This window comes from Gymnodraco acuticeps, unplaced genomic scaffold, assembly GCF_902827175.1.
Source record: "Gymnodraco acuticeps unplaced genomic scaffold, fGymAcu1.1, whole genome shotgun sequence".
NCBI classification, from domain to species: domain Eukaryota; kingdom Metazoa; phylum Chordata; class Actinopteri; order Perciformes; family Bathydraconidae; genus Gymnodraco; species Gymnodraco acuticeps.
The window spans coordinates 286,966-314,816 of NW_022992079.1; the positions used below are offsets into that span (position 1 = coordinate 286,966).

The 27,851-nt window shown below is 40.0% G+C and overlaps 2 protein-coding genes across 8 annotated transcripts in view; one reads left to right on the top strand and one right to left on the bottom strand.

The window, feature by feature from the left end:
- cenpp (centromere protein P) overlaps window positions 1-27,851 on the top strand; it is a 122,387-nt gene that overhangs the window by 93,785 nt on the left and 751 nt on the right. For all 4 annotated transcript variants that reach the window (XM_034202338.1, XM_034202337.1, XM_034202339.1 and 1 more), the window contains exons 7-8: window positions 26,384-26,463; window positions 27,383-27,474. In XM_034202338.1, coding sequence (XP_034058229.1) covers window positions 26,384-26,463; window positions 27,383-27,474 — 172 coding nt within the window. The remainder of the gene's footprint in view (window positions 1-26,383; window positions 26,464-27,382; window positions 27,475-27,851) is intronic.
- On the bottom strand, window positions 5,438-24,235 carry ecm2 (extracellular matrix protein 2, female organ and adipocyte specific). 4 transcript variants are annotated; one of them, XM_034202331.1, is made up of 12 exons: window positions 24,038-24,235; window positions 20,618-20,743; window positions 19,836-19,997; window positions 16,939-17,127; window positions 14,562-15,317; window positions 12,880-12,995; window positions 12,041-12,176; window positions 11,312-11,469; window positions 10,234-10,373; window positions 10,012-10,124; window positions 8,686-8,899; window positions 5,438-7,309 (listed from the first exon to the last, which is right to left on the bottom strand). In XM_034202331.1, the coding sequence occupies exons 2-12, from the start codon at window positions 20,739-20,741 to the stop codon at window positions 7,141-7,143; spliced, it is 2,277 nt and encodes a 758-aa protein (XP_034058222.1). In that variant the 5' UTR covers window positions 20,742-20,743; window positions 24,038-24,235; the 3' UTR covers window positions 5,438-7,140. The 4 variants fall into 4 exon arrangements, with proteins under 4 accessions (XP_034058222.1, XP_034058220.1, XP_034058221.1 ...); XM_034202329.1 differs by having other exon boundaries at window positions 14,562-15,356; XM_034202330.1 differs by lacking the exon at window positions 24,038-24,235 and adding an exon at window positions 20,968-21,726 and having other exon boundaries at window positions 14,562-15,356.

A 27,851-nucleotide genomic window follows, 5' to 3' on the forward strand; every position in this document is an offset into this window, starting at 1 on the left:
AGGAGAATGTTTGAGATGTAGTGATGCTTGTCATCAGGTAGCAGAATATATTTATGGTTAAGAGCACAGAATAATTAACCCTTTTTTTTATTTATCCAAAGAAATGACTGAAAATATATTCAAAAATGTCAACATACAAAGAAGCTGCAACACTCTGTAAAAACAATGATCCAATCAAAGTGAGGAAACATATATAGACATCTCGGAGCATAATCTGCAATCCAAAAAAACAAGCACCCTAGCCTGTTGCAGACCACATGTTGGCCTTTGTTGTGGCTCAGAAACTGACATCCATAGAAAAGTCTGTTTGTCATTGAAACTATTTCCAGAGTGATTCAGAACCTCATATGTTATGATCCACTGAAGTAAGGCAAGATTGCAGATAAATAAAAAACAGTTTTCCCTGTAAGGGAGCCAATATGGACAATTAAGTCGGATTCAACCTTTTGTAGTTCAAGCAAAGCATTCACATCAACACCAACTAATATCACCACGCACTGCTAATCATTCTGTAATGCTCTCCTCACGTCTCCATAAAGCTGTGACTTTACTTTAACCAATACATAAAGCTAATAAGTCTTCCGACATAAGGTTCTTTAAGTTAGCCTAACAGTGAGTAAGAACTGGTGGCTTTTTTTGTCTTTGTATACATATCTTTCTTCACTGGAAAGGAATAGCAGAAGACAAACTGAGATGATGCTTGCAACATGCAGTCCACATCATATGTTCTGTGTTGTGTTCTGCATGATGAGTCTTAACAAGGCACAACATGAGAGCCTAAATCTTTACATTTGAGGCAAAAAATACCTCCCAGGAATGGAAAAGCTAACAGGAGCTCGTTTATCCGTATACTATTCCTTTTTACATTTGGTGCTGCTATTTTCTGCTGAGCTGATCTAAATATGCCCTGGTCTGGCAGTCAGACGAAACCAAATGGATTGTGTTCTGGTTTCAGTGCATCTTCTTGGAGAAACCATATTTTCCAATCCATCGGAGATCTGGTTAAATGATCATCTCGTGTTTAACATACTCTTTGACGAAAAATTCATAAACATAGAGGATCTTAAGCAAAAGTATCTTTAGATGTTTTTCCTTTAGTGTTCTAGTTTTCTAGTTTTAACACAACAAACTATTTTGCTGTCACTCTTAATTAACCTCATAGAGATTGCCATTTGTCTTCAGTATACATGTATTTTGTAATCAAAGGTCTTTGGTTTGATTCTGAGATTTGAGTCCAGGCTTTGTTGTAACTAGAAAAGAAGGTCTGTTTTTTGTATTATTATTTGATTATTAGGGAAGTATTGATTGACTTAACTAAATGAGTCTTTACTGGTATCTGTTAAAAAGCTTAAAATAAAAAATATATACATTTCTGATTCAAATGAAAAGCATCAATAATGAATAATTGAAGGCACCAGTAATGGACAGTCCGTCCATTTCAAAAGTCCACTGTAAAGTACTGTTATCTGATATTACAAAGTTCACTTTTATTCCCTGTTAAAACCTCAGGGTTAATCCCTCATTTTCAGAGCTTTAGTTGTAGTCGTGCTTAAACAATAGCCTGCTATGAGCCAGATTTCAAGATAAAAGGAACCATTTTCCCAAATGTTGCAGGAATCTAATTGTAGCATGATGTAAGCCGCCTTACAGTTTTCTGCTTTCTATGCAGCGTGACAGGACACAGGCTTTGTTCTACACTTCAAGGACCAATAGCCCATAAGTATTTCCTGTGATTTTATTTGCCTGGACATCTTTCTAGTCTGTCCAAACAAAAAGATACAAAAGTCAACTTTGAATGGTTGAACTTTAGTTTTTGCTCATGATTTTTGTTGTGCTCTCAATCTCTGTTCTCAAGAATCTTGTGAATGGAAACCTCAAACTGTAGCTTCAATAGTCTAAAGACGGAAACTGGTTTGTGGTACTGAAATAATATATGGCGTAATTGTTGGAGTCACAGTATTCAAACTGCATATTACAATTTAGAGATTATTTCCTGATGGGAGATGGTCTGCGCTCAGGATGTCTGTTCACTCAGGATATCATACTTTCCAACCCTTCAGACGTCTGTCATGGAGCTTCTTATGTTGAGAAAAAGATGTTCCTCCATCTGAACCCTTTAAATGCTGTTAGTCACAGAGCAACTTGCAGAGCAACCGTGCCAAGGAGTTGCCTCAGCACTGGTGTGCGTTAGTGATTTTTTGTAGCCTCTTTTTGCCAGGAAACATTTAGTTAGAGCAGTGACACGGTCATAACTCAGGGCGTGTTACCTACTGCTGAGAGTGTTACACAGCCTTCAGGTCGACTTTACCATGATGTTAACTCAACATGAGTCCACGTAAAGATTATGATCGTGATAAAAAATATTGTGCACAAGCTTAGATTCCAGAAGTACATGATGTGCTTATTCAGTAAACATATTAAAATATGATTTTAAACTTACAGACCTATGTTTTTTTGATTTTAGGTACAGTATGTTTTGGGCCACCAGGGCCTTTATTCAGCCCATGGACAATAAACCTACATATAGGTTTAAGTGTTAACAACAAATACTTTCACACAAAAAAGTTAGATTTTTAGATGAGACATTTTTAACAATTCATTGTATTTAACCCCCACTTTGTTTGATATACAAAATAATTAGTTGAGATCAATGGTTTCCAAACTGTGTGGCATGTTACCTCTTAAAATGAGGAGTAACGTAGCCCATTGTCAGTGGATATTTGCATTTATAGATGATGACCGTGTCCATTAAAGAGTATTTTTTAACTTTCTTTCTAACTTTAAAAGATAGGATTATCTAAATGATCAAATAAACGAGTGAAAGTATTGGAATGGATAAAACACTTTAACTTGATTTATTTTACTGAAGGCATTTTAAATATTTCATATCGTTCTGCTTGGAGGCTTTAACTTCTTTAAATGGGCTCAATTATGCTAAATATTAGATTCACATTTGTATGTAGTGCCTCTCCTGTGACATGTCTCCGTGCTTTAATGTTCACAAAGCTCTTTATTTGTCTCACACTGCCTGTGCTGCAGCACCTCTTTTCACCCTCTGTCTGAAACCAGAGCCCAGTCTGCTCTGATTGGTTAGCTGGCCGGCTCTGTTGTAATTGGTCAACCGCTTAAAGAGGTGCCGTCGCTTAGCCTATCAGGTACAATGCCTTGGAGCACTAGCCAAAGGAAATGCAAGTGTAAAATAGTGATGTCACACTGTTACATGTCACTTTGTAACAGAATTAAACAAACAAGTCTAAATAAGTCCCACGTTACAATAAACCAAATTCATCCTTTAAGGAATTCATCCTGCTATAGAGGTGAATGTTTTGACCTGATGAAATGTCTGCTGAGTACATAACCTCGTTATTACCTTGAGCCTTAAGCCTTCACCCTGAGAAGCATTGGAGAGGTTATGTGACTAATGAGCATTAGATGGATTCTTCATGTGTTTGATATGTGATACTGATGGATGCAGCAGCTGTTCACATTGGCAAACAAGAAGAACTTTCTCTTTTCGACCAGGAAAACGTTTGATCTTTGAGCTCTGGCTCATTGCAAGAACATTTTCCAGCTGAAGAAGGATGAGATGTCGGCTGCCAATATCTAGAAAGTGACCAGACATTACTGATAGTTTTTGTTGTATTGCTTTTCTTCTTTTAGTTTATAAAGTATTATTGTCTAGATATACATTAACAAAGAAGGAGCTGAGGTTTAACACAGTTTAACAGTTTAACTTTTCTGTTCCAATCGTCCTTCAGATCTGTCTGCTACTGAAGTAACTGATCCTCAACCTCAGGCTTCCAGAGGAAAATATTATGATAAAGTTGGCTTTCAGTTCTGATAATTGCAGCTTCCATTGAATACTTAATGCAGGAGGGCAGAGGAAAAATGATGTCCAGATAACCACATTTGATCATGAATCATTCTCAATAGTCAGCATGGCTCCATCTCCTCCCAAAGGACTGAGGTGTAAATTTGGTAACAAGAAAATAAATGAATACTATCCTCAAGGTACTGGATGTGCAGACTGTAAATGGGCTCAGGAGATTCAATGGAATATAATCTTGTTGTGACTTCAGGCAGGTTGAGTATTTGCATTCAGTGTCAACATGCGTCTAATCCTGAAAAGAAAACCTCTACAGACTTCCAGATGGAAACATGAGGCTTACGGCCCCTACACACGGCGGCGTGCGTTGCCGCTTCAACGCTTCTGCCCATTCACTTTGAATGGGGTGACGTCATGATTCGCTGAACTGCATTGTGGGAGCAAAGCGTAGCTTCTCTCGCGGTGCTCGCTGCAAAAGTAGAGCAATGTTCTACTTTTGCCGCCTCGACGGAGGCGTCAGCCAATCAAATCCCGCGTATGCAAATCTGACAGCACAAGCGCTAGCCAATCAAACCGCGTGTATGTTGGGAGAGCCAGACCGCAGTTATTTCCCATATGTCAAAAAATGGAGGAGGAAATGATCGTGGCGTTAGGGAATCACCTGGTACTATATGACCAGTCCCTCTTTACATACAGGGATACAAAACGGAGGAGCCAGGCATGGGGGGAGGTGGCAGAGACAGTGGGTGAAACTGGTAGGTTTTCGCCTGTTTGGGGAGTTTATAGCCAGTGTACTTCGTTTGAATGGACAGCTAGCAAGCATAGACAGTATATTTAGCCAGCATGGATGTAGCATGAATGCTTTGCTTTGTATGTCCCCAAAAAATCCCCAAGCTTCAGACACGCCCACCGCCAAGCGGTAACGCACGCCGCCGTGTGTAGGGGCCGTTAACGCGCCGCAGACGGACCCGGTGGAAACTAGTGGACGGACCCGGTAAAGTGGAACGTTCAGAGCATATATAGCATAGCCTATATATACACACACACGCAAACTCATTTTGCAGACCCTATCCCTCCGTAGTCGTTCAAGTAGGAGGAGAAATGCCAGCGTTCTCCTCCGGTTTACAGGCACTGTGTAAATTATATATATAGAATAATTATGATGATTTTACCACTAAAATACATTAACACATCTTTGATTCATGTCGTTTATAACTGGAATATTACAATTATTATTAACGTTGTCTGTACAAAGTAACCTGTCCAGGATATATGCACAAATCAACAAAAACTGCGAGCCGGCAGGCAAGACGCTCCGCTTCTGAAATGCTTCTGAAACGCGCCCGGTATGAGGCCGGACCAAAACCGCGGCGCAGCCGTTACGCGACGCAGACGGACCCGGTGGAAACTAGGTGTCAGCCTCGTTCCAGACCTCTGAATCACTGCTCAGATTGTTTTCATCTAAAAAGTCTGCTTTCAGATCAAGAGGCTGTATAGTCTATGACTATTTTCCACTTCGTTATTCATAAGATATTGCCCATTAAAAGAACGCTACCAGCTGCTCTTTCTGTCATAGTTGTGCTATTATATATTCTTTTATACACAATGACATCTCTTTAAACCAGCAGAAGCCTTTTTTATTCATGATCAGTGCTGAGTAATTAATACAGTATACTGCAGTTACACAGGTTGAAGGTTGAAGCATAGACATAGAACACTGAGGACGTCATTCAAAGAAAACTTTAGAATTGTAATTTACAGTCAAACTTCTGGAGCCACTAGATCCTCCTACATCTTAAACACATGCATTAGAAGGTTGTTTCCATATAGCTAGACTTATCTCCATTAAAGTTCATAGAAAACCTGCTGCGATGGCATAAACACCATGGATGTGTAAAGAGAACCCCATACAGCATTTGAGAGGTAGAGCATGGCACTTGTTTCTTCTAAACCCCGCCTCCAATCCGCACTGGCACCAGTCAAATTAATGGAGAGAGAAATAAGTCTGGATTCGCCTTTCAGCGCATTTTACATATTTGAGACTGTAATCATTTAAATAAGCGCTAAAAAGTGTTTGTACTGGGTAGTTGATTTAGTTTTTTTTAAATATATATTATTTTTAATTGTTTACAGTCATCTCCTTCCAATTGTTAGACGATGGGAAAAAGTATTTTGGGGCCCAATGACATCACGGACTGACACTGAAGTTGTAGTTCAACCGTTTGGCCACTAGGAACATTTGCTTCAATGTCAAACACACTTCCTGGGTGCTTGATAAACACCACAACTGCATTTAATAGTTTCCTTTTCAATGATGAGACACGGTGAAATACAAGATGTAGTGTGCACCATCGAATGTCTCTTATATCACATGGTTAATAAAAAATGCGGTGAATATAATTAAAGCACAACAGATTCTGATAGTACATGTGTGATGTGTCTGATGATGTAGTATTAATCAAAAGGAAGAGGAAGTTACTGTCCTTCTGCCTCTATACACTTAAGTGCACAAGATGGAGGAACTTGTCAGGCATGACTGAACATCTTCTGTCTTTTTGTATCCGTCTGTAGGATTATCTCCCCATCAGCACTTACTTTAAATGAATCCTTTATGGCTGCTCTTCATATTTTACACAAAGAGCTCAAAGTATGTGGCACACATGTGATCCCACTCCTCCTTTCCATGTCAGAGTTTTTATGAAAGAAGGCATTGGAAGAAATAGAGCTGAGAAATGGAACATGAAGGTGGTGAGGTCATTAAAAAATAACGTGTTTGGCTTGTGGTCTCCTTTCATTGAATTCTTTCCATTTCTTTTTATTAGCATTTTCATTTTACGGTGTATGGTGCAGAAGGTCTTTCCATTTTAGAGAGTTTGACATTTTAGTAAAGCAGACAGATGTGTTAGATTTAGAAAGTTTGAAGGTGTTCTGGCATTTCGATAGCAGGTTTAGGTGAGCCATGTGAAAAACAATTTACCATAAAACATATTAGGGCCAAAGGAGAGGTCAAATCAGTAGGGTTTTTTTTTTGCAGCTTGTAAGGATTCAGTCCAAGGATATGACGGGACAGGACATGAAAACTACATCAGCAGTAACCGAGTTGAATTATACTGTATATGTTTCCATGTTCTACCTGTACATCATGTGATTTCTTATGATTTTGGGTGTCATTTCAATAACACAGCATCAGAGGAAGCTAGGGAGGGGAAATGTATCTTATTTTATGTTTGACTTCTTATGGGACAAATAAAAAACAAAATCTTTTCCCCAGTGTTTCTGGGGTTTTACACAATTGTCTTTTCGCCTTTGTGTGGTCATTTGGTTTTCTGGGGTTTTAAGACCACACTGGAAGAGGAGCGTACACAGGAGAAGGCTGACGGTGAAAGCCTCTGGGGGTCGATGAAGTTGTATTCCAGTCTCAGGGCCACCATAGTGGAGTCTCCGCTGTGGTTTGGGTCGCAGATGCCTTCGTCAGGGATACTCCTGGAAGACAGTGTCAGGATGCAGTTAGAACAGTCAGTTAAATGCACTTTTTTGGTACGTCTAGGGCTGAAGCTGCAACTAATGTAGCAATTAGCGATTAATATGATGATAATTATTTTTTTTGAATAATCACCAATCAAATATTTTTTAAATATGAGAAAAACATTTTTTAAATGACCATCACTATTATCTTAGACCTGTTTTGTCGGACCAACAGTTCCAAATCTATAAAGGTAATATATATACGTTTTTCATCTTCAGAGTATAGCCAAAAAGGAGACCACTTTTAAGTTTATATGATGCTGATGTTTTATTATAAATTGCCTTCTTTTACCAAGTTATCTAAAACATCTATACAAAAAATAATTTATTTAGAATGCTGCAGCCAAGATTTGAACGTACTAAAAAAGGGTTCTACTTTACATTATTGATGTTGGTTTTTTATGTTAAAATAATAGCAATATTTGCTTGGAGGCCTAATACACTTTCACACCTGAAGTACCATCTTGGCAGTACATTTGCTGAATTGTGTAGTGTTGAAATGGTTACTTTTATATAAAGCCATGCTACAGCCTGGACTAGCTGTGTGTATCTTGCATGGACCAATGTGAGTTTAATGAGGTTATTCAGGGTGACCCTCAGGTGGAAACTTCAACTTGTTTTGTTTCTTGTCGTCAAGACGACTCTCCGTTCAGTGAACTTCTTAGCTTTAATATTGTCTGGCGGGCTGAGAGAAGTGAGTCAGTCGTCTGGTCACGCTCAGGTCTGTTGGGGGACTCTGTGTTGTTGATCTTTTAGGACTATATTGACATTTTTTTCCCTTACTCTATCTTCACTCACCCGGTTTTGGTTTTCTGTCAGCAGCTTCTTCTTCTTCTAATAGTCATTTCTATAGTTGTATCCATCATTTCTACCAGTCCTGATGTATAGTACATAGCTGACATTTAGGAAGACATTATGTTAACTTTGTCAAGTCATTACCCAAAATCACAAATCAGATTTGTACAGCAAAGCACAAATCAGCCTATCACACACCTCTCACACTTAATCATTCAAACTGATACCTCTAATGGGATCTGATGGGAAAATAAGTTAGGGTGAAATTCGGTTGTTTCTTCCATTAAAAAAAAAAAGAAAGAGAGAAATTGTTGTTTTTCTACAAAATATAACCATACATAAAAAGTAACATCCTATTATTGTAATAAGTATAACTTTATGATCATTAATTAATAGTTATTTTTAAATTAAACTTAATTCATGGCAAGAAATCACACAAATCCTGGTAAAAAGGGCAATATTTTCCAAGGAAGTTTTCCTTTTAAAGATACAAATCTGTAACCCTAATCGATGGATATTGGTGGACGATGGCTTCATACCTGATGTTGTTGTTGTTGAGACGGAGGAAATGTAAGTTGGTCATTTCGTTGATGCCAGACGGGACAGACATCAGCTGGTTGTGATCCAGACACAGTTCCACCATGGAGTGGTACGAGCCGAAGAATGACTCTGGCTCGATCGCTTCCCCGTCTAGTCTGTTGTACGAGAGGTAGAGGTACTCTAAACCCGGGTCCATGTGGGCGAACACGTAACCTGTGGAGGTGTTGGGAGGAAATAGTGTATCATCATTATCAGAAGACCGCTGTTGATTTTATATATTCATGTGTGGTAGCTGTTTGCTGAGCTCTATGAATACTGATCTTATTTTTTTTTATAAAACAGTGTAGTCTGTCCTTCTTCAGCTCATCCAGTAACAATGGCAGAGTGCAGTGGAAAGGAAAGCACTACCTGGGGAAATTCAGATTTAATGAAGGGTAATGTTTCAGTGAGTTCCTGCAGTAGAAAATCGTTTCGAGATACTATCACTTTGGCCGGGTAATGTCAGGCCATTTGCCTTTGTTTCAATTGTTTTCCTTAAATCTATTAGCGACATGAGAAATATAGTGGTATGTCATTCTTCATATATGGTAGGCCTAGAAGTTGTTAAAGGAAGTCCTCAGTAGGGTTGCAAAATTCCGGGAATTTTCAAAGATGGAAACTTTCCATGGGAATAAACGGGTATTTATGAGAATAAACCAAACAAATAAATAATTGAAGGTTGGCTCTTCATAGGGAACTTAAATATAGTTGGGTAAAGTATATTTTAGCATAATCTATCTGACTAAAACAAAACAGATGCCATTCAAGTACACTTGAATATCCATGCCATTCCTCAATCACATGCACATAGCACACTGCTTACTGCATGGCTTTTGAGACCACACCCCCTACAGGCACTGTGCATTCCTCCATCACATGCACAGATGATTTCTAGAAGTAATATCCAACTCAACATTCATGTTTTTGTTCTTCAATGAAACAAATTATTGTTCAATGAAATAATTAAAACTTGTTCTGTTTAAATCTGTTGAAATGTCATGTTTTTCATCCATTTTGCATGGATGTTTTCTTATGACAAAACAAAATGTTTATATTTATGCTTGGATATGATACAATTACATTACATTACCCTCAATTCCCAGTTAGTTCCCATAAATTCCCATGGAAAGTTTCCAATATGGAGTATTTCCAAAATTCCCCATGGAAATGTACTGGAAATGTTCCGCCCCTTTGCAACCCTAGTCCTCAGTCCAACAGTTAAACCTCTCATATCTGTTGTGGGTCAGGTTTGTCAGCCAGGTGTTTTATCAACACTGTCCACTTACCAGGTATCCTCTCAATCTTATTTCCCAACAGCACTAAGTGGACCAGACATCTGGGCAGGTATGATGGAACCAGGTAGAAGTCATTATGAGAAAGGTCAATGGACTCCAGATTTCTGCAGAGAAAGAGGAATATGAAGGAAGAAATGGTGTGTAAGGAAATGATGGACAAACATTAGCAATTTAAAATAATGGGTGATAGTAAGAAGTCTCTTTTTGTCCGACCTGTGGCTGAACCAGGCCAGCGGGGCAATCTTGGTCTCATCCAGCCTGTTGTGTCTCAGAGAAACCACGTTCAGATTTTGAGTCTGATTGAAAACTGTCTCTGATATTTCCTCGATCAGGTTGTTCTCCAAGTAAAGCTCCTGAAAGACGGAAAAAAAGTTTCACATCAAGGTTGGAAAGTAAAATTGATAGATTAGTGGAAACTTGCTTTCAAATTCATGGAATTTAGTTTCTGAGTCAAGTTAGGATCCCAAAATGTTAAAGGTTTTCTAGTTTTTAATGAGTTACCACTTTAAACTATTATGTTAATTGTGCTTTCGGTTTAGTCTGTGGTTTGTTGGGACTCTTGGGTTACATAATCTACCAAGCTGAGAAATGAATACCAGACACTCTGGATGACTGCTGCTTAGTAATTCTACATCATTCTTAAATCGTTATCAAAATCACACTTTACTATAAAGTGCTATTAGTGTGATAACTACAGGAAACCCATGATCTCTAGGACTAACACCTCCAAAGTTCTAGGTTTTGGGATTTTGTAATGTGTAGAAACTAGGCTAGTTTTAGGGTGGATTTACATCAGCAGCATGTGGCTGGTATTTTGCAGTTTGTGGTTAACCAGAGCCCATAATTACACGTTGGGTGGACTGGTTTCCCACAGGTAGAAGCTGAGTTTACTCAGTAAAGGAGTCCTACACTTTAGAGCCAAAAAGAAAATACTGATGCATCAGCAAATCTCAACTCCCAAAGGATGAACTGACTGCAGCAGCTTTTAAGAAGGCCTCAGGAAATGGGACCAGATAGACTTAATTCAAAAGCATATGCTGCTGGTGGGTTTATTTATACATTTATTGAGCTCTACTTTGAGTGTCCTTTGTGAATATTTTTTTAAATAACGTTTTTCGGGAAATATTGAACCATAATAAATGGTTATTGCACCGCAATATTCAACTGCTGTTGGTCCTCAAGGTTGGCAAAAAAGCTTTTAAATATGCTGCCCCTTTTGGAATTCCAGTGTCGGGAATGAATATGTAAGTGCAGAGACACAGACGTTATGTCAACAGATATTACTTCATACCAGCAGTGATTTGGGGAGGCCTTGTGGTACGGTGCGGAAGTGATTTCTGCCCAGCCGGAGGTAGGAGAGCTGGATGAGAGGAGCGAAGGCTAGAGGATTCACATTCCCCTCACTCAGCAGATTTCCCTCCAACTCCAGAGTCACCAGGCTGCTCAGATCTGCAGATGGAAATAAATGATACAGTGTAAACATATTGTTTTTCTCTGGAAATGTGTCTTGGAATCAGTGCAGTAAGGAAACATCTGTCAGAAGATAATAGTCACACAGTTACTTTGCACAACAGAAAAGTAAATAGTTATTTCATTTAATATAACAAACATTTCTTGCATTACTTTGCCATTACAGCTTATCAAAATGTCAAAGGGCTAAACAATTAAGACCCCCTAAAATGATCATTGGTGGGAGATGTGTTACACTGCAGAAGGCAGAGGCGAAGTCTAGCCAAGATTAACCAACCATTTCTGAATTATGTTGAAAGCATGGCACTCGGGAGGGCTCAATCCATCGAGGGTCTCCTGCATGTTACGTCACAGAGACGTCTCAAAGGTTTTGCATTCAAAAGGTCCCCCACACACAAGTGCAACATTTTGAGCTTAAAAGTTCATTTTAACAGGCATTAGATCAAAGTTCATTTTAACAGGCATTAGATCAAAGTTCATTTTAACAGGCATTAGATAGCTAATTGATGGGTAGTGACATTTGAAGCTTATGGGATACAGTGGCACTTACCCTCCAAGCTGTTTTCTTGGATTCCTCTCAGTTTGTTCTCACTGATCTTCAGCTCCTGCAGGGTGGGGGGGAGGTTAGCGGGCACGGATTCTAGGAGGTTACCGTCCAAGTACAGACGCCTTAGCATCTTTAGACCCTGAAACACACACACACACACACACACACACATACTGTTGATGCACATTTCAAAATAAGCTTTTGTTTGCCTTATTTACAATTTTCATGAACATCATTTTCAAGCTCCTAAGTGTTTAAATGCATCAACTGTTTTGTGTTTAAGTTACTTTTCTTGTTTATTTATGTGAAGCCTAACGGCCCGTCCACACAGCGGCGTGCGTTGAAGCTTCCAACGCTTCTGCCCATTCACTTTGAATGGGGTGACGTCACTTTTAGCCGAACTGCATCGTGGGAAGCGACGCGGAGCGTCGCTGGCGTGGCTCGCTGCAAAAGTTGAGCAATGTTCAACTTTTGACGCCTCGGCAGAAGCGTCAGCCAATCGAATCATATGCCAGTACAAGCTCTAGCCAATCAAACCGCTGCTTGTGTGTCAGGGGCGGGAGATTCATGTGATTGGTTGTTGGTCGAGTGTCAGACACGCCCGCCGGCAAGCGTCAACGCACGCCGCTGTGCGGACGGGCCGTAAAGGTCTTTGTGAATATTGTAGCGCTTTCATAGCAGAAATGTTACCATATGTATTTGGTTTCTGGTTGATTGTTGATCATTACTTTAAATGACACTTTTCTCTGATTAAAAAAGCTGCATTTGAAACTTAGGTAGATGGTTGGAGTGAAAACTAGTGTGGTTTTATTCTGAAGGGCTGCAATGGTTTAGCGTCTTACTTCAAAGGCTTTGGGATCAATGCTGTCAGAGGTGAGTTTGTTTGTCTTCAGGTTGATCCATTCCAGGTTGGGGATGCCGTTAAAGGCTTCTGCTGGGATGCTGGGGATGTTGTTGCCTGCAGGTCAGAAGAGTGTTAATGAGAGTCACTGCCTACTGAGAGCAGGGAAATAAGCAGGTTGTCTTTGTATTTCTCGAATTGATGCGTGTGGTATTGATATTGTTCCTAAATGCAATATATAACATTGGGTTCCGATACTATTTAATTCTGATTCCAGGCTGATAAAAAGCCTGAATGTGATGCTAATTTGTAAGTCTTACAAATATTTACTGATTATTGTGTCTCTCCTCGCTCATTTTCTCATACGCTGTGTTATAGGCTCACAGTGAAACTAATCTCAGTCAAGTTTCATTTACAAGGTAAAAGATACACCTCTGTTAGTGGACTATGTATTTTTGGTTGAATGGTGTTTTCTGATTAAATAATCAGACATCTTAATCTTCCATTATTTTAGATGTATAATACAAAGTCTTTTGAAATAATTGTTTTATTTTTGTAATTTAACGACAAACCCCATGTGCAGACCCTTGGCCTGAACTACGAAGCAGGATTCTTAGCGAGGTAACTTCAGGGTTAACTCTGGGTTTCCGGTAATGTATCATATATTTCCTTATCTGAGTCAGCTTCTCGAGCCATACCTGTATGTGCAACACTTAATGTCACATAGCTATTGTATGCAGAAGTATTATTTAAAACAACACATTAAGTTGACGAAACACTCGAGTCAAATGTAATTAAAGTCAGATCCACTCGTGTCTTAGGGGCAGTGATATCATAAAAATGTACAAATTCAAACACTTTTAATTTTTTTACCAGCTGTTTTGTATTCACCTTGCTTTGATCCTGGATAAAGTGTTTAAGTCATGGATGTTTAAAGTTTAACTTCTTCATATTTGTCTAACATGATAGTTTACTATTCAATCAGGAAGTATGATGCTGCGCTGTCAGTACGCTTGTCCATGTTTGTGATTGGTCAAATGTTGATAACCCCGCTCCTCTCACGTGAACGCGCTCTCAGCCGGACAGAGAAACCCTGGGTTGAGTTACCGAGTTGATAACCAGCGTGGTAGGACCGTTTAGCGAGATCTTGTTTGTTAGGGTTAGTTAAGCCAGATAACTCAAACATATCCAGGGTCTGTTGAACTGGCTTCGTCGTACAGGCCACAGGGCTGCCATCTAAGCTGCAGTCATTCAAATACAAAAAATATTTATACAGTGCCAAGGCAGTCTTTAAAAAAAAATTAGTAGGACCTAATGACATTGGGACATTGCCACGGACAGAGTAATGAATCATTCATCAGATTTAATCGATGTAGCCCAATATCACAAAGTACACATTTGTGTCAGAGGGTTAGGCAGGAGGTTAACAAGTGTTGACGATTGAACCAACATAATGTAGGTTTTGGTCATTTATAGGATTTGATGATGGTTAAGAAAATAAACCATGCCAACATTAGCCTTTACGCACTGATTAGGCTAAACCTGATCAACAGTTTTGTTATTTTTAAATCCTCTTACACATTTCAAATGAAATTACTAGTTGTGTCTGTGAACGAGTTTTAGACCTTTCTCCATGAAGCTATCTGGCTCTACATTCCTCGTCTTGTCGTGGTGCAGACTTACCCTCCAGACTGAGAGACTTGAGCTCAGGGATAGACAGAGGGGGGAAGTAGGTGAGTTTGGCGTTGTCACATGTCAGCGTGACGTCAGAGATGTCGCAGCCTGGGGGGAGGTCTGCTCTGTTCACCAACACCTCCTTCTCCTCCCCTTCCTCTTCTGCCTCCTCCAGCTCATCCTCTGTCGCAGCAGGAGGTCTTGGGATCGGAGCAGGGAGGAGGTCTGGTTCTTCTTCGGCTTCTTTATCGGGCATCACAAACACATCTCCTCTTAGCCACACCTCCTCCTCTACCTCCTCATGCAGCTCCTCTACCTCCTCATGCAGCTCCTCTTCCTCCCCCTGATCAAAAGCCAGTAGTTCCTCCCTCAGCCTCTCCTCCTGCCACCTCCTTTCCTCCTCTAGCTCCCTTTCTGCCTCCCTAGCTTCTCTCTCTGCTGCCTCCTTCTGCTTCCTGTCCTCCTCATCCTGTCTCCTCTTCTCCTGCCTCCTCCTATCCTCCTCCTCCAACAGCCTCCTCCACTCCGCCTCTTCTCTCTCCACCTGCAGCCTCAGCGCCTCCTCCTCTTCCCTCCTCTTCTCCTCCACTATCTTCCTTTGCTTCTCCGCCTGCCCCTTCCTCTGCTTTCGCCTCATCTTCCTCGCCTCATCCTTCTTCTTCAGGCGCTCCTCTTCCTCTCGGTGCTCCTCTTCTTCCCGCCAGATGATTTTCTGAATCTCCTCCTGGGTCAGCGGAGTCACATGGTCCTCTGGGTCGTTGGGAACTGGGGAGTCACCAGAAAGGTCAAGGCTGAGGTCATAGTCTTCGGTGGGTGTAGGGAGGTGCGGGGCAGCCAATCATAGGACAGGAAGTGGTGCGGAGGAAATAAAAAGGTGAAAGTAGAGGAAGAGAAAAGGGGAGGAAAAAATAAAGAAAACTAAAAGAGAATGCTACATGACAGACAGACAGGAGGTGGACAGACAGACGGCTGTGTGTTAGTGTCATAACACAGACAGACAGGAGGTGGACAGACAGACGGCTGTGTGTTAGTGTCATAACACAGACAGACAGACCAGCTTGTTGTCGCTACAGAGCAGACGGCTGCTGTAGACCAGTCTGAACTATTACACTATTCTGGTATGACCACAGTGAGGTAAAGTTGGTCTTTTTGTGTTGGTCAGTGTTGGTGTGAACTGGTGCAGAATATAAATTAAAGCTATGAAATGTGTTTTTATAACAAGCAAGTAACGTAGTGGTAGTGTAGGGTGTACCAAACCAATACTGATAGTGGTCCCAAAAAATAAATCTGTGTAGGACTTAAGAAGGTCTGGCTTATTCGAAGCTAATGTACTCGTAGGATTCTTGATGTTCTGAATGTGTATCCTCATGGGTGATTGCACTTACTGTAAGTCGATCTAAATACAACGTCAGCTAAATAACATTTAATGGGTTGATACTGATTCGGATAGGTGGATGAGGTATACTATAATCTACATTTTTCAGGGTTTTACATTTTGTTGTACAAAGATAAGAAAGCAATGTTTAAAGGACCTGGTGTCGTCTTTTACGTAACAACAATGATCCCAATCACGACAGCTTGATAATTAAACCATAGTGACTGCAGATACTCAAAGCTATTGGTCCTTTTTTATTTAAACAATCCTATATAGGCCAAAATAATTCTGACTAAGATAAATCACTTGTTGCTGTTTTATCGGCTTCCAGCTGATTGAGTGGGATAAATGTAAGATGTCTGGCACTTTGCCCGATGATACCTCAGTGTGAATGAACCAGCTTTTAGTGTTTTTTTCCTTGATAGGTAACCCCAAACACAGCAAACATCAATTATATAAAATGTACTTATACAGATAGGTACATGTCTATATTGCTATTGACATCATGTTAATGCTGTATTCTACCTACATCTACACACAGTGATAAGTCATACTGTCGAGAAAATGACTTTTTCTCTTGCTTCACCTTCATACATGCACACAATGACTATGCAATGTATGACTGTGAGCAATGAGTATGTTTACAAAATGTGATATCTTCATACAATACAGACATGTGTGTTGGACTAACTAAAAATGTGAAAAACACATTTTTAAAGCCATGATGGAATAAGGAAGCAGCATGCTGAGGCCTCAGAGATGAAAACTGGTAAACAATTGGTAGACAAATTTAAAAAAAATGGTTGAAATCTGAGGGTAGAACTGCTTATGATTATGTTGTACAAACATTTTTCAGTAAAACTTGAGTTTCTAAGATGTAAAGTTCTGATAACATTAAGCGTCTTTAAGCATTAGGAAAAGCGCTGTAAAAATCCCTTATTATTATAACATTTCTCATCTCTGTTGCCTCTTGATGTTGCACCATGGCATTGCCACATGTTGTGTTTCTACCTGACTCCATGCAGACGGGGCAGCACTCCCCGGCGGGGGTGTAGGGGAAGTGGCAGTGCACTATGGGACAGGTGATCTCGTCACAAAGCACCCGGCCTCCGGTACACAGACATGTGACACAGGGCTTTGGAGACCAGACGGCCTGGTCGAACATGGTCAGACCCTGAAACACACACTGGCCCTGCTTACCTGTAACAACACACACATCATCTCGGTCAGTTCAGTAGTTACTATTTTAGTTACAAGTCTTTATCAGCAGTTCATACAGTGGGTGAAATATCAAAGAAGCAAATGTAATCTGATTATTGTTCAATTATGACAGTTTTCAGTTTGCAAGATAAATCTTCTCTTTCAGTCTATAAGCGCACAATGCAAAACAAATAACATCACTAATGGGGCAGTGGAGTCCAGCGTACAAAAAAACCCTCCACTTTATATTCCCACACAATTGTGCGTCCTGACTCAACTTTTTTATGTAACACTTTACACACAGCACCATTTATTGAAAACATGTTTGACAGTACACACGAACAGAACCACACAAAAAAGAAGGAAAACAACTTCAAATGACTTATAAAAAGGAATGATCTGATTATGATAGATTGTCTCATCGGGTTGGAAGGCAAACGAATAGAATCTTTTTTTGGGTTTATAAAAACTAAATATGATTTGCAAAAACATGCAAAGCTTCAAACATCTAATGCCAATTGTGTTTCTTGTGGCCGTTTTGAAGAAGGATGACATTCTTATCCTTTTTCAATGAGGGAATAGCTGTTCATGAGCCCATCAGCAGACATAATTATATCAATGAACAAAATGTAAATGCGTGATTCAGTGGTCTAGAACAAGGCAGATCTAAATCTTAGTGGTCACATCTTTATCCTAACCGACCCTGCAGTAATTGCTATATGTCTAGTCAAATGTAAAGCCTGTACTTTACCATCATAACCAGACAAAGCAGTGATTTGTAGCGTTTCCACTCCTCCCTCTGATTTAACTCCCCCTTTCAGCAGCAGACCTGGGACAGGCTGAGGCTGCGCCTGGCAGTGAGTCAGTAGAAGAGACTGTAAACCACTATGATACAGCAGGAAGAGGCTCTTTGTGTCTGTCCTGTCTGTCATCTATCCTTTCTAATGGTATGCTCTTTGTTACGTCCATAGAAACACAGGTAGTTAAGAGGCTCAGGTTATTTCTCCTAAATACTGTCTCTCATATCTCTGTCCTTTTTACTGAGAGCAGTGCGACTGTCACCCTGTCATCTCTGCTAGAGCACTCATACTTTAGAGCTTTTCTTTTACCTGTAAAATATTGTCTTGCTGTCATTGAATATCTTTATCATCCTAGTAAATTGCAGGGTTTTGAGTAAATAATATAGCAACCATCAGACCCTGAGCTCTATCATGCTCTGGTGTCCAGTGCATGCTTTTAGGTTTTTACTAGGAGTGAAACAAATATTAAATTAAACAAATATTTTTTGTTTATATTAAACAAAAATATAAATAACTTTATGTTTTTCGGATTCTCTAGTTGGATGATCTTCTGCGTTCCTCTGTTTTATATCATTGCAAATTGAATATATTTGGGTTTAAGGGTATTGGTGGAACAAAACAAGACACTTGTGAAACTAAGGAGCCCCAAAGTCCCAACATGTTATTTCTTGTGCGTGCATTAGAATATGTAACATAAAGTAAATGTTGCAATTTTTGTTAAGAAACACTCTTTTTAAACTAAACTGGGGAACAAATCAGGAAAGGCTGGTGCAAAAAAGATGCATTGGCACAATGTACCACCAGGGTTCATTCATACAGTCCTCTTCAGAATATCGAAAAAGTATAAATAACGTAATTGGATTGATTTGCTTTTCAAGAACAGATATAAATGTACCTACAGTAGTAACTTGACCTCACTTAATTTTGTTCAAATGTTTTCCTCTGTTACTTGGGTTATGATCACCTCCACTATACAATCTTGGAGGTTCATCTTGAGATCTGCTTATTTCACTAAGCTTCTGTTCCCAAGATCCATAATTCATCTTTAAACGTTTAATCAACTAGTCTTTCTGTGTCTGTTATTTCCTGCAGTCTGATCTATTTTGTTGTTGTTCCATCTCATTTAGTTGTGTCTGCTTGTTACTGAGACACCTCAGATGTACTCAGATCTCAAACAACAGCAACATACCACACCAGCGTCCCTTCTAATTACATAATGCTGACTTCATTGTTTTAAACTGAGGGGCTTCTACGTGGCTTTGAGGTTCTTCTTTAAAGACTCTTTCCTCATCTCTGTGTGAGACTTATTTTCTGTCCAGCTCTTTTCCCACACCCTTCTGTTCATGTTGGAATGTGCAGCTTCATTATGAGAACAGGATGAAGACTCACTGCACAGTCTTTCATCCCTTTTTATTGGCTAAAACTCTTTTGTTATCTACTAAAGATTCCTGTTTCCATGATGGTTTACACCTAATCTTAAACACTGAGACAAATAAAGAGGGAAATAGTTGTTTAAAATGTAAACCTGCTGGTCTACTGAAAATCCTCGTCACGTTGAAACTTGCATGTTATTATTTTCTTTCTTAGTTTTGATATATGATTGATGAATGAATACTTGGGTTTTCAGACTTTAATGAGACACAACAAAAGAGTTTAACCATTTGACCTTGGTCAGGGAAAATGTTTTTGCTGATTTAAGGGTAAAATAAAATGTATCATGAAAATAATAAATTAATGTTTCATATCTATTTGTTCGGTGTGTTACCCATATAATCCTAGATCTTTGAAACCATTAGTATGTATATTTGCAGAAGTACAATAACTATTAATCATAAATAATATTGACCATAAAGGTGTAATTAGTGCATTGTAGTAGTTCGTTAGGTTAAGGTGGTGTTACTAACTGACCTGGGATAACGTTGTAGCTGGAGTGCTGTTCCTGTAGGTTCTTGTAGGAGTCCAGGAATACTATGTTTCCTTGTTGTACTCCAGGCTCCTCTGGGACAGTAGGACCAGGAAGCAGTCTGATCTTCTGTGGTTTAGAGGGGCCCGATCTGGCCCGCCCAAGACCTGCAACACATGGTCTTGTCAATTTAGAAAGCAGATATAAAAAATAAATGGAATACAAAATTATGTTTAAGACATATCAATAGACAACTTGTTGTCAATGAGCAAGCTATTGATCCTTCAAATACCGGCTTTATTTGTATTACTGTAGGGGGCCCAAGATGCTTCCCTGTGGGACTCCATGTGTTATAACTTGAACAGCGGTTTGTTCTTGTGTCATTAGAGGCATTTTACATCAGAAAACAAGACTGACATTTGACTTGTGATGGAAGAGAAACATAAGATGAGCTCAAACCTCTTGACCCCACATTGAGCTGGACTTTTAAGATGCTGCATGCATACAGTCACAAAGTACAGCTGTTGGTCTAATATTTACTGCTAGTTTAACCGCAATCCCTGCTTTTTACAGTTCTACTTCTGCCATTGATAAAAGGACAAGATGCAACATTTAATAAGACAGTTTCAACGTTTTTGGAAGGTTATTTTAGGTTTGCATATTCTCCTCCTTCCAGTCTTTAACCTAAGTTACCTAGGGTAACATTGGACTGGACGCACATAACTGTTACCAATCTTTTGATCTTGCAACCGATATCATTGCTTTTCTTTATGAGGCAGAGTCTTACCGTGTCCGTCCCTCTTCTTCTTTGCCCGGCGGTCCACATTACGAGGTTTTTTCGTGGCTTGTCCTTCTGAGAGGGTAAGGATCACAAGCAGCCACAAGAAGGCCGCCACCAGCCACCACCTCATCCCTGCAGAGCAGCACAGACCACATTCAGGTTTCCTCACAAGAACCTTACATCGCTTTTTTCTTCACTATGTCTGGATAAAGAAGGACATTTTATATTCTTGTGTTCATACCTAACGTGTCAAAGCAGTTTTTTTCTACAAAGCCCTTTTTTGTGTATTAAAAAAGGCAAAATTCTTAAATATTAAGTTGTAGTCTTAACAGAAGCAGCCATACAGTTTTCCATACCTGTTTAAAAAAAGAAATGGGATTTATACCCAGCCGTAGACTTCAATAATTCCTTTGCAGGTTGAGATTTACAAAAGACAAAAGGTAACCAGACAAAGGAAAAAAAAAAACATTTGATTCTCTCAATCTCTCAATGGCTAAGGGTGAAAACAGACGAGTCAATGTTGTTTCTCCACTCGCAGAAAAAAGACAAACGCGAGACAGAGGTTTTTACCTGCAGCAGCTTCTTGGACGAAAAGACCTGTCAGCGCGGATGCTTGCCCTCATATAGCCCTCTGCTGGGGTCCTAATGGCCGGTTCCCTTTCTACGTTTGTGTGAGTGTGTGTGTAATGACTAGTCTATACACAGCAGTCCTGTCATTATTAAAGCAGTTATCTGATTCAAATACACACCTTCACACACCTGATAGTTGCAGCAGATTGAACTACTTCTGTGTATAAGCCTGAATAACAATAATAAATGTGTGGTAGCTGTGCCCCAATGCATGATGGGAGTTGTTAGTGCTGTTAAACCGTAGGAGCTTTTGATTTGTTTGGATGGAGCCCAAACAGTTGGTGAAGACCAAACCAGAGATAAAAAATAGCAATAATATTTGGACCTATATTCATCGGATGGACACAATCACTACATCAGTTAAAAACCAGAGACAGTTGTTTGCTAACTTTTTGTGGCACTTTCTCTGCGTCTGCGCAACCTTTCTACCAGAAGAGTCACTTCTTCCCTTTGTTCTCATTCATTCATTCTCTAAAGAGGCAATGTAATGAGCACGAGCAGGACAAATCTAATGTTAAAATGTACACTAAGAAAATGTCTCAAATATTATTGCTGAATTTTTGGGGGGCATTATGTTTTAAAAATGTAAACACTTGTGGTGATGAGGGTAAATAAGGTTCTACATTGTTAGTACGGAGACAAGAGTGTTTGATAAGATGAAAAGTTTAAATGGGGCCTTATATGAATGACTTAAATAACAGAACATAAACCCTTTGTGATTATAAAAAGAATATATATATATATATATATTATAGTTCAAAATATTTATTTCCAAGTCTGCCGCACACAAACGAACCATTATAATAAGTGGGTCTTTCTTATCCACTAGACTAGCATACTCTCATCATTCACATTTTCCTTTAGAGTAAAGCAAAACTTAGGTCTGCAGCTCCACAGACTGGAGGTCTGAACACACAGACGCTTTGAGACCCTCCTACCTCAACTCTAATAGGCCAATAAGAAACCAGAGTTCAGTGCAGACTGGGTCACAAAGAGAGTAAGAAGAGAGAGAGAGAGATCTACATAGAGAAAACAGGAGGGAGGGGGGGAGAAATGGAAAATATTTAGCCGTTCAGTTTCTGGATGAGCAGGCTCAGATGGAGAGTCGTCCAGCAGAGGATCAAAACAACCTGAAGCTGTTTGTGTGAAGTTTAATGAAACACAGACAGGGTTTAAGCCTAAGTTGTGTTCTGATTGATCACAAATGTGAAGATATTACTAATGATGCATAACCGTAATCCACAGCCTCACCTTCACTGTGGGCTGGTTCACAGCAAACAACTGTCTACTAACAATTATCTTCACTAAATCACTTCATCTGTTTTGTTTTTGTATCTATAAATGAATCGATCAGCCTCTTTTTCTGTATAATGAGTTCTTAAAACTACAGAATACTGAGCCATTTAGTATCTTCAGAGATCCAGAGCATCAAACTACTACATAGATGTTCGTGGTTGCAGCATATTGATTTACTTTTCTTTTCTTTGTTTAAATCGTTTTCTGCTCTGAGAAACAACTGCGTGTCCAACACACAAGTGGTGTGTGTTGGACGAACGCTTCATGTTGTTTAAAGTATTGTTCATTCTGCTCTCTACAGTATGAATACAGGAGTAGTCAAACTGTTTTCTTTCTTGCTGGGATGTGGAGTCAAATCTGCAGAAAATTCATGATCAACAACCGTGTCGCCAATTTCTTAAATACCTGCAACCTGCATTTAGTTTCACCTCCTGAGCAGAGTCCAAAAACAAAGAAGGGCCAGATACAATGGATGCACTTATTGAGTGGAGAAGAGCTTATAAGGCCTGGACAGACTCATCTGACCTTAAAAAACCTGCCTCGTGTCCTCTGACTTGATGAAGTTTGTGTTCTGTGCTTCTGAGGGAGTTCTGCTGACATTATGCTTATGGGGTTGTTCTTTCCTGTGTGGTCTTCAAAGGCTAACATTCCTGTGTTCCCTCCAGAGGGAGTTTCTCTCCCACACTCTCCCCCCTGCCTGACACGCCTCCATTGGACTCCTTTGTTTACTTCCGTAACGTAATGACATCACTACGTAAGCTAACGCTCCAAAACATTGTACATGATTGTCTAAGGGGCGGGACATCTCTAAGCAGTTAGCTAATCCCAACAGAGCCGGCCAGCTAACCAATCAGAGCAGACTGGGCTCTGGTTTCAGACAGAGGGTGAAAAGAGGTGCTGCAGCACAGGCAGTATGAGAGAAATAAAGAGCTGTTTGAACATTAAAGCATGGAGACATGTCACAGGAGAGACACACAATACAAATATGAACCTGAAATGTATCATAATATGTCCTCTTTAACATTAGGCTTAAGGCCCTGGGTTTGTGTCTCATCATGTCTCGTAGACACAGCTACAGACCATGTTCTAACTCGGTTGTTGGCTCGTACATAATGCTGTTGTGAATCACATTCAACATCTCGTAAGTGATTATGTTTTTGTGTATCTTCCTATTTAAATTCTTTAAATTGAAAGCAAGGTTTACAAAAATACATTTAAAAACCTGAGCAGAAGTGGGCTACCATGTTTAGTTTAAAAACTCCCCAAAGAGTTATTTTTGAACACAGAACATCATCAGTGAGCTGAAAGGAAAGTCAGAGAGTGCTGTATCAAAACCAGGAAGAGCACAGACGTTCCTACGTTATCCTTCAAGTTAGGCTTTTTTAAGAAGATCATCTACAGCAACTGTAACAACTGTTTACAAACCGCTGCATGGCAGGCAGACAGACAGAGAGGGGAGGAGCTAAAGCGACAGACAGACGGACATTAGCTCTACTTTACCAGCAGTTTGCAGGCGGCGGCAGGATTTGAGGCCAAATTCTTCCACCTTTTTTTCTCCTCCGGTTCTGCAGGAGCTCCAGGAGAGTTGTGTGTGTGTGTGTGCTGTGTGATGAAACTCAAAGTGTGTGTGTGTGTCTGTTTTATTTCTCGGTGTCTCTCAGATCGTAGGGCAGTTGTGTTGAGCAGAACAGGCTAACAGAGCTGTGAGGGAAAGCCAGGATTTGTTCTGCAGCTGGGACAAAAAAGAGAGAGGGAGTGAGAGAGAGTCATAAATAAATAAAAAGAGAGTGAGACAGACCTGTCTCACTGTCTAAGGGAAGACACTGCCAACATGCCGCAGGATAGTGAAGGAGGACAGTAAAACAGGCAGAAAGAAGTTCAATATTATCAAGTTGATCAGAAACAATGAGATAGACAGGTTTATTAAACATGAATGCTGGTTCTCTTCTGTGGAGTAAATAAAAGACTTCATGTGAAAGACTTTTCTCTGTTCGGCAGCAGTGTATAAATAAAACCACACAACACACGTCGAGGAAAAGTCCTAAAGACACAACAAAAAACTAAAGGATTGTAAAAAATGTTATTTAAAAATGAGGGATTATGAGGAGAAAGACTTTACATGAAATAGTTCAAGAGGAAACTAACCATGTTATTATCCAGACTCACAGCTGGTAGTTTACTTGTAAACTAAACCATAACATCACTGCGACATAACAATGGCTGTCACAAAAAGAAATAACAAGAACAAATATTTCAGTAATTGTTTAACCACAATGTTCCATTGCAGACGTCTGTTCAGATGGAACTGAAGGAGCTTCCAAAAAGAAAAGCAGTTAACCCTCACATTGGAGAAGCTGCAACCAGAATGAGTGAGACGAGTAGAGACGACAGGAAGTTCTCTACTTTACTGCCACATAGGACATTCCTTCATCATTTACTTCACTTTACTTTAACACCAACATTCATCCAACCTGTACGATAACTAAGAAAAACACTTTAGGGGAGCAAGACCCTGCAAGTCAGTCAAAGCGGCAGATGTGAGGTCAGGTGATTCTGTCTCTGCTTGTCTGCAGCTGGAGAGCTGCCGCCAGAGACTTGGTGTCCCAGCAGCTTTATATGCTTTTTGTTCATTCGCCAAAATGAGGAAACATACATATTGTGCTGAAAAAGAGGTAAGGGGTTGTGCGTTAATGACAGATTAAAGGTTTTAAATAAAGACACACATATTATAGACAATGCACACACAGGTACACATACCTCTAGGTAGAGACACCTGGACACACCCCTAACCAAAGCTACTGGAAAACAGCCTTGTTAATGTGTGTGTGTTCAAGAGAGGGGAGAGGCTGTTAAAGAAAACAGTTCATTATCAGATGTCACTAAAGAAACACCAGGATGTTTCTAAAATCTATATATTTGAGATCTCGGTTCCATCAAAACTTTACAAATGTTTAAGAAGTTTTCACGGGAACTGAAACAACTTCGATTTATCAACATTTCAGCTGCAAAGTCGACCTCACACTCAAAGTATTTAGTCCTGTTTCCTCTCGCCTGCCAGATGAGGCCCAGTGTTCAGGTTACTATACAGATGTTGTTGCGCCCCCTGCAGGCCAACTGAGACAACTTTGAAAATGTAATCAAAGTCAACTTTATTGTCAATCTTCTAGTTTGTGTGTACAGACAGAGAGATCGAAATACCATTTCCCACAATCCCTAATATAAAAACAAAAGTATATTAAAATATGTGCGCAAATATGTATATGTATATGTATATATACACAGTCAAAGACACATTTGTACATGTGCACACATTAAGACCTAAATAAAAACACAACAATCAAATCAAATAACAGTTACTTCAATATTTTTGAGAAATGTACATTAGTGCAAGACTGTCTATAGAATGTGCATTTGTGCGAGATTGTCCATAGCAGCATAACAAGTGTCACATGAGTCTAACAGAAGTTACATATATTTTTCATGTATGCTGAAAGAAGCAGTGAATCAACAATTCTCTGACTGTTTAAAGGAACCCTGTATTCTGCTCAATTTCAGGTTTTCAAGACGTTTCCATGCTTTAGTGTTCAAAAAGGTCTTTATTTCCTTATACTGCCTGTTCTGCAGCGCCTCTTTGGCCGGTTTTATTGTGATTGGTTAACCACTAAGAGATGTCCCGCCCATAGCTTATCACGTACAATGTTTTTGATTGAGTGTGAGTGTAACATAGTGATGTCATATCATAATGCTGTTGAGTACCACAGACAGGACAGGTGTCTCCATGTCCTAGACAATTACAACAATGAATAATAACTTGATAATTAAATCTCTGTCTGTTTGTCTCTGCAGGAGAAGTATCCCTCTGTCGTCTCTCTTCCTGCAGGCAGCGGCTCAGAGGTCATGACCCTGAATCACCCCGAGCTTCCTGGGTAAATACCTTTATACAGAGACCGTTTCTCAATGTTGAGCCGAAGGGCTGTTTAAGGCCCATTCCCAAACCGCCCCCTACACCCTACCCCTCCGTTTGCGCGTTTACGCGGAGGGTCCGCCATATTAAGGGCTGTTCCAAAGCAACGAGTGTGGAGGGGGAGTGGTCTATCAAGCCCTCAAACAGCGAGTCTGCAGCGGTGCTGACTTGAGACCGGTCTCTACCTGACCGGAGTCACGCTGTGTGTGTCCGTCAGGAAACACGCTGTTTACAAGTAGCCTAGTTCCAGCAAACATCCACTGATAAACTGCGATGTTAACAACCTCATGATGACCTCATATGTTTCTAACTTAGGATCATACCTGTGTTTAGTCTAGAAAAAGGTAAATGTGTGCATTTTATTATAAAGTTGTGTACATTTACAGACCGTTGCAAAAACTAAGAAGCTTATAAACATCAGGTTTAAAACTAAAAGAGCTTTGAAACACAATGAAAGATGTTTGGAGTTTTATTTGAGTTATTCATTTAAACTTTTTGTCTAAGAGATGCTGATTTGAAACCGTTGTTACATACAGTTACGGCATTTCCTGTTTCTGCCGGAGAGAGGGGAGGCCGTCCCAAAGCTTGCTGCTGTATTTGCTCCCTCCATCTGACAGGAGGGAGCCTCGTTGAGCTGCGAGTGTGGCTACAGACGGAGTTCACTCCATCACGGAGGGGTAGGGTCGAGGGAGTGGTTTGGGATTGGGCCACAATGCATGTTAAATGCCCAGCATTCTGCGCCACTCGGTGACGTAGTATACTTGAAATAGTGGCTCTGCAGCAGGTTTACTCGACATTGAGAAACGGCCAGTCTCGTACTGATGGAGCAGAGTAACACAGGCATGTGACCTCTGACCTCTCCCTGTGTGTTTCTGTTGCAGCTGTGTCTTGATCCTGCATTGGTCAGTGGAGGTCTGTAGAGAGGGAGGAGTCACTCCAAAGATGGAGCTGCTGACAAAGATCCCTGAGAAAGGTGAGACCTGTCACTCTGTCTGTCGACTACAGTACAGACACAAAGCTCAACCGAAACCATATCAGGCGGTTACTGTGATTTAGGTTTTCTCTTCAAATTGAGACAAACAGTGAAGTCATAGGGTCTTCAATGTAGCAAAAGACCAGATAATCTATTAGACAATTTATGAATTGTATAAAACAGAACCGTCCGTTAATGCTTTATTTATTACTGATGCTCAGTTGTGTATTTAATGAAACTTGTTGGTCAAAATATAGTTGATTTGAGTTCTGTAAGTAGAACCAAAAACATGTAGAGGATGTGGTTTTTTCAGCCTGAGCAGTGTCTGCAGGCAGCTGAAACCAGTTTGCTTTTTTTAAAGTCTGTAAATAAACCTT

Excerpts from the sequence above, each read along its gene's own strand:
- ecm2 (XM_034202329.1), bottom strand. The coding sequence starts at position 20,741 with ATGAGGTGGTGGCTGGTGGCGGCCTTCTTGTGGCTGCTTGTGATCCTT. Across the intron at positions 19,998-20,617 it reads GAAGAAGAGGGACGGACACG|GTCTTGGGCGGGCCAGATCG; the intron begins GTAAGACTCTGC and ends CATGTGTTGCAG. Across the intron at positions 10,374-11,311 it reads GCCTCCCCAAATCACTGCTG|GAGCTTTACTTGGAGAACAA; the intron begins GTATGAAGTAAT and ends TCCGTCTTTCAG.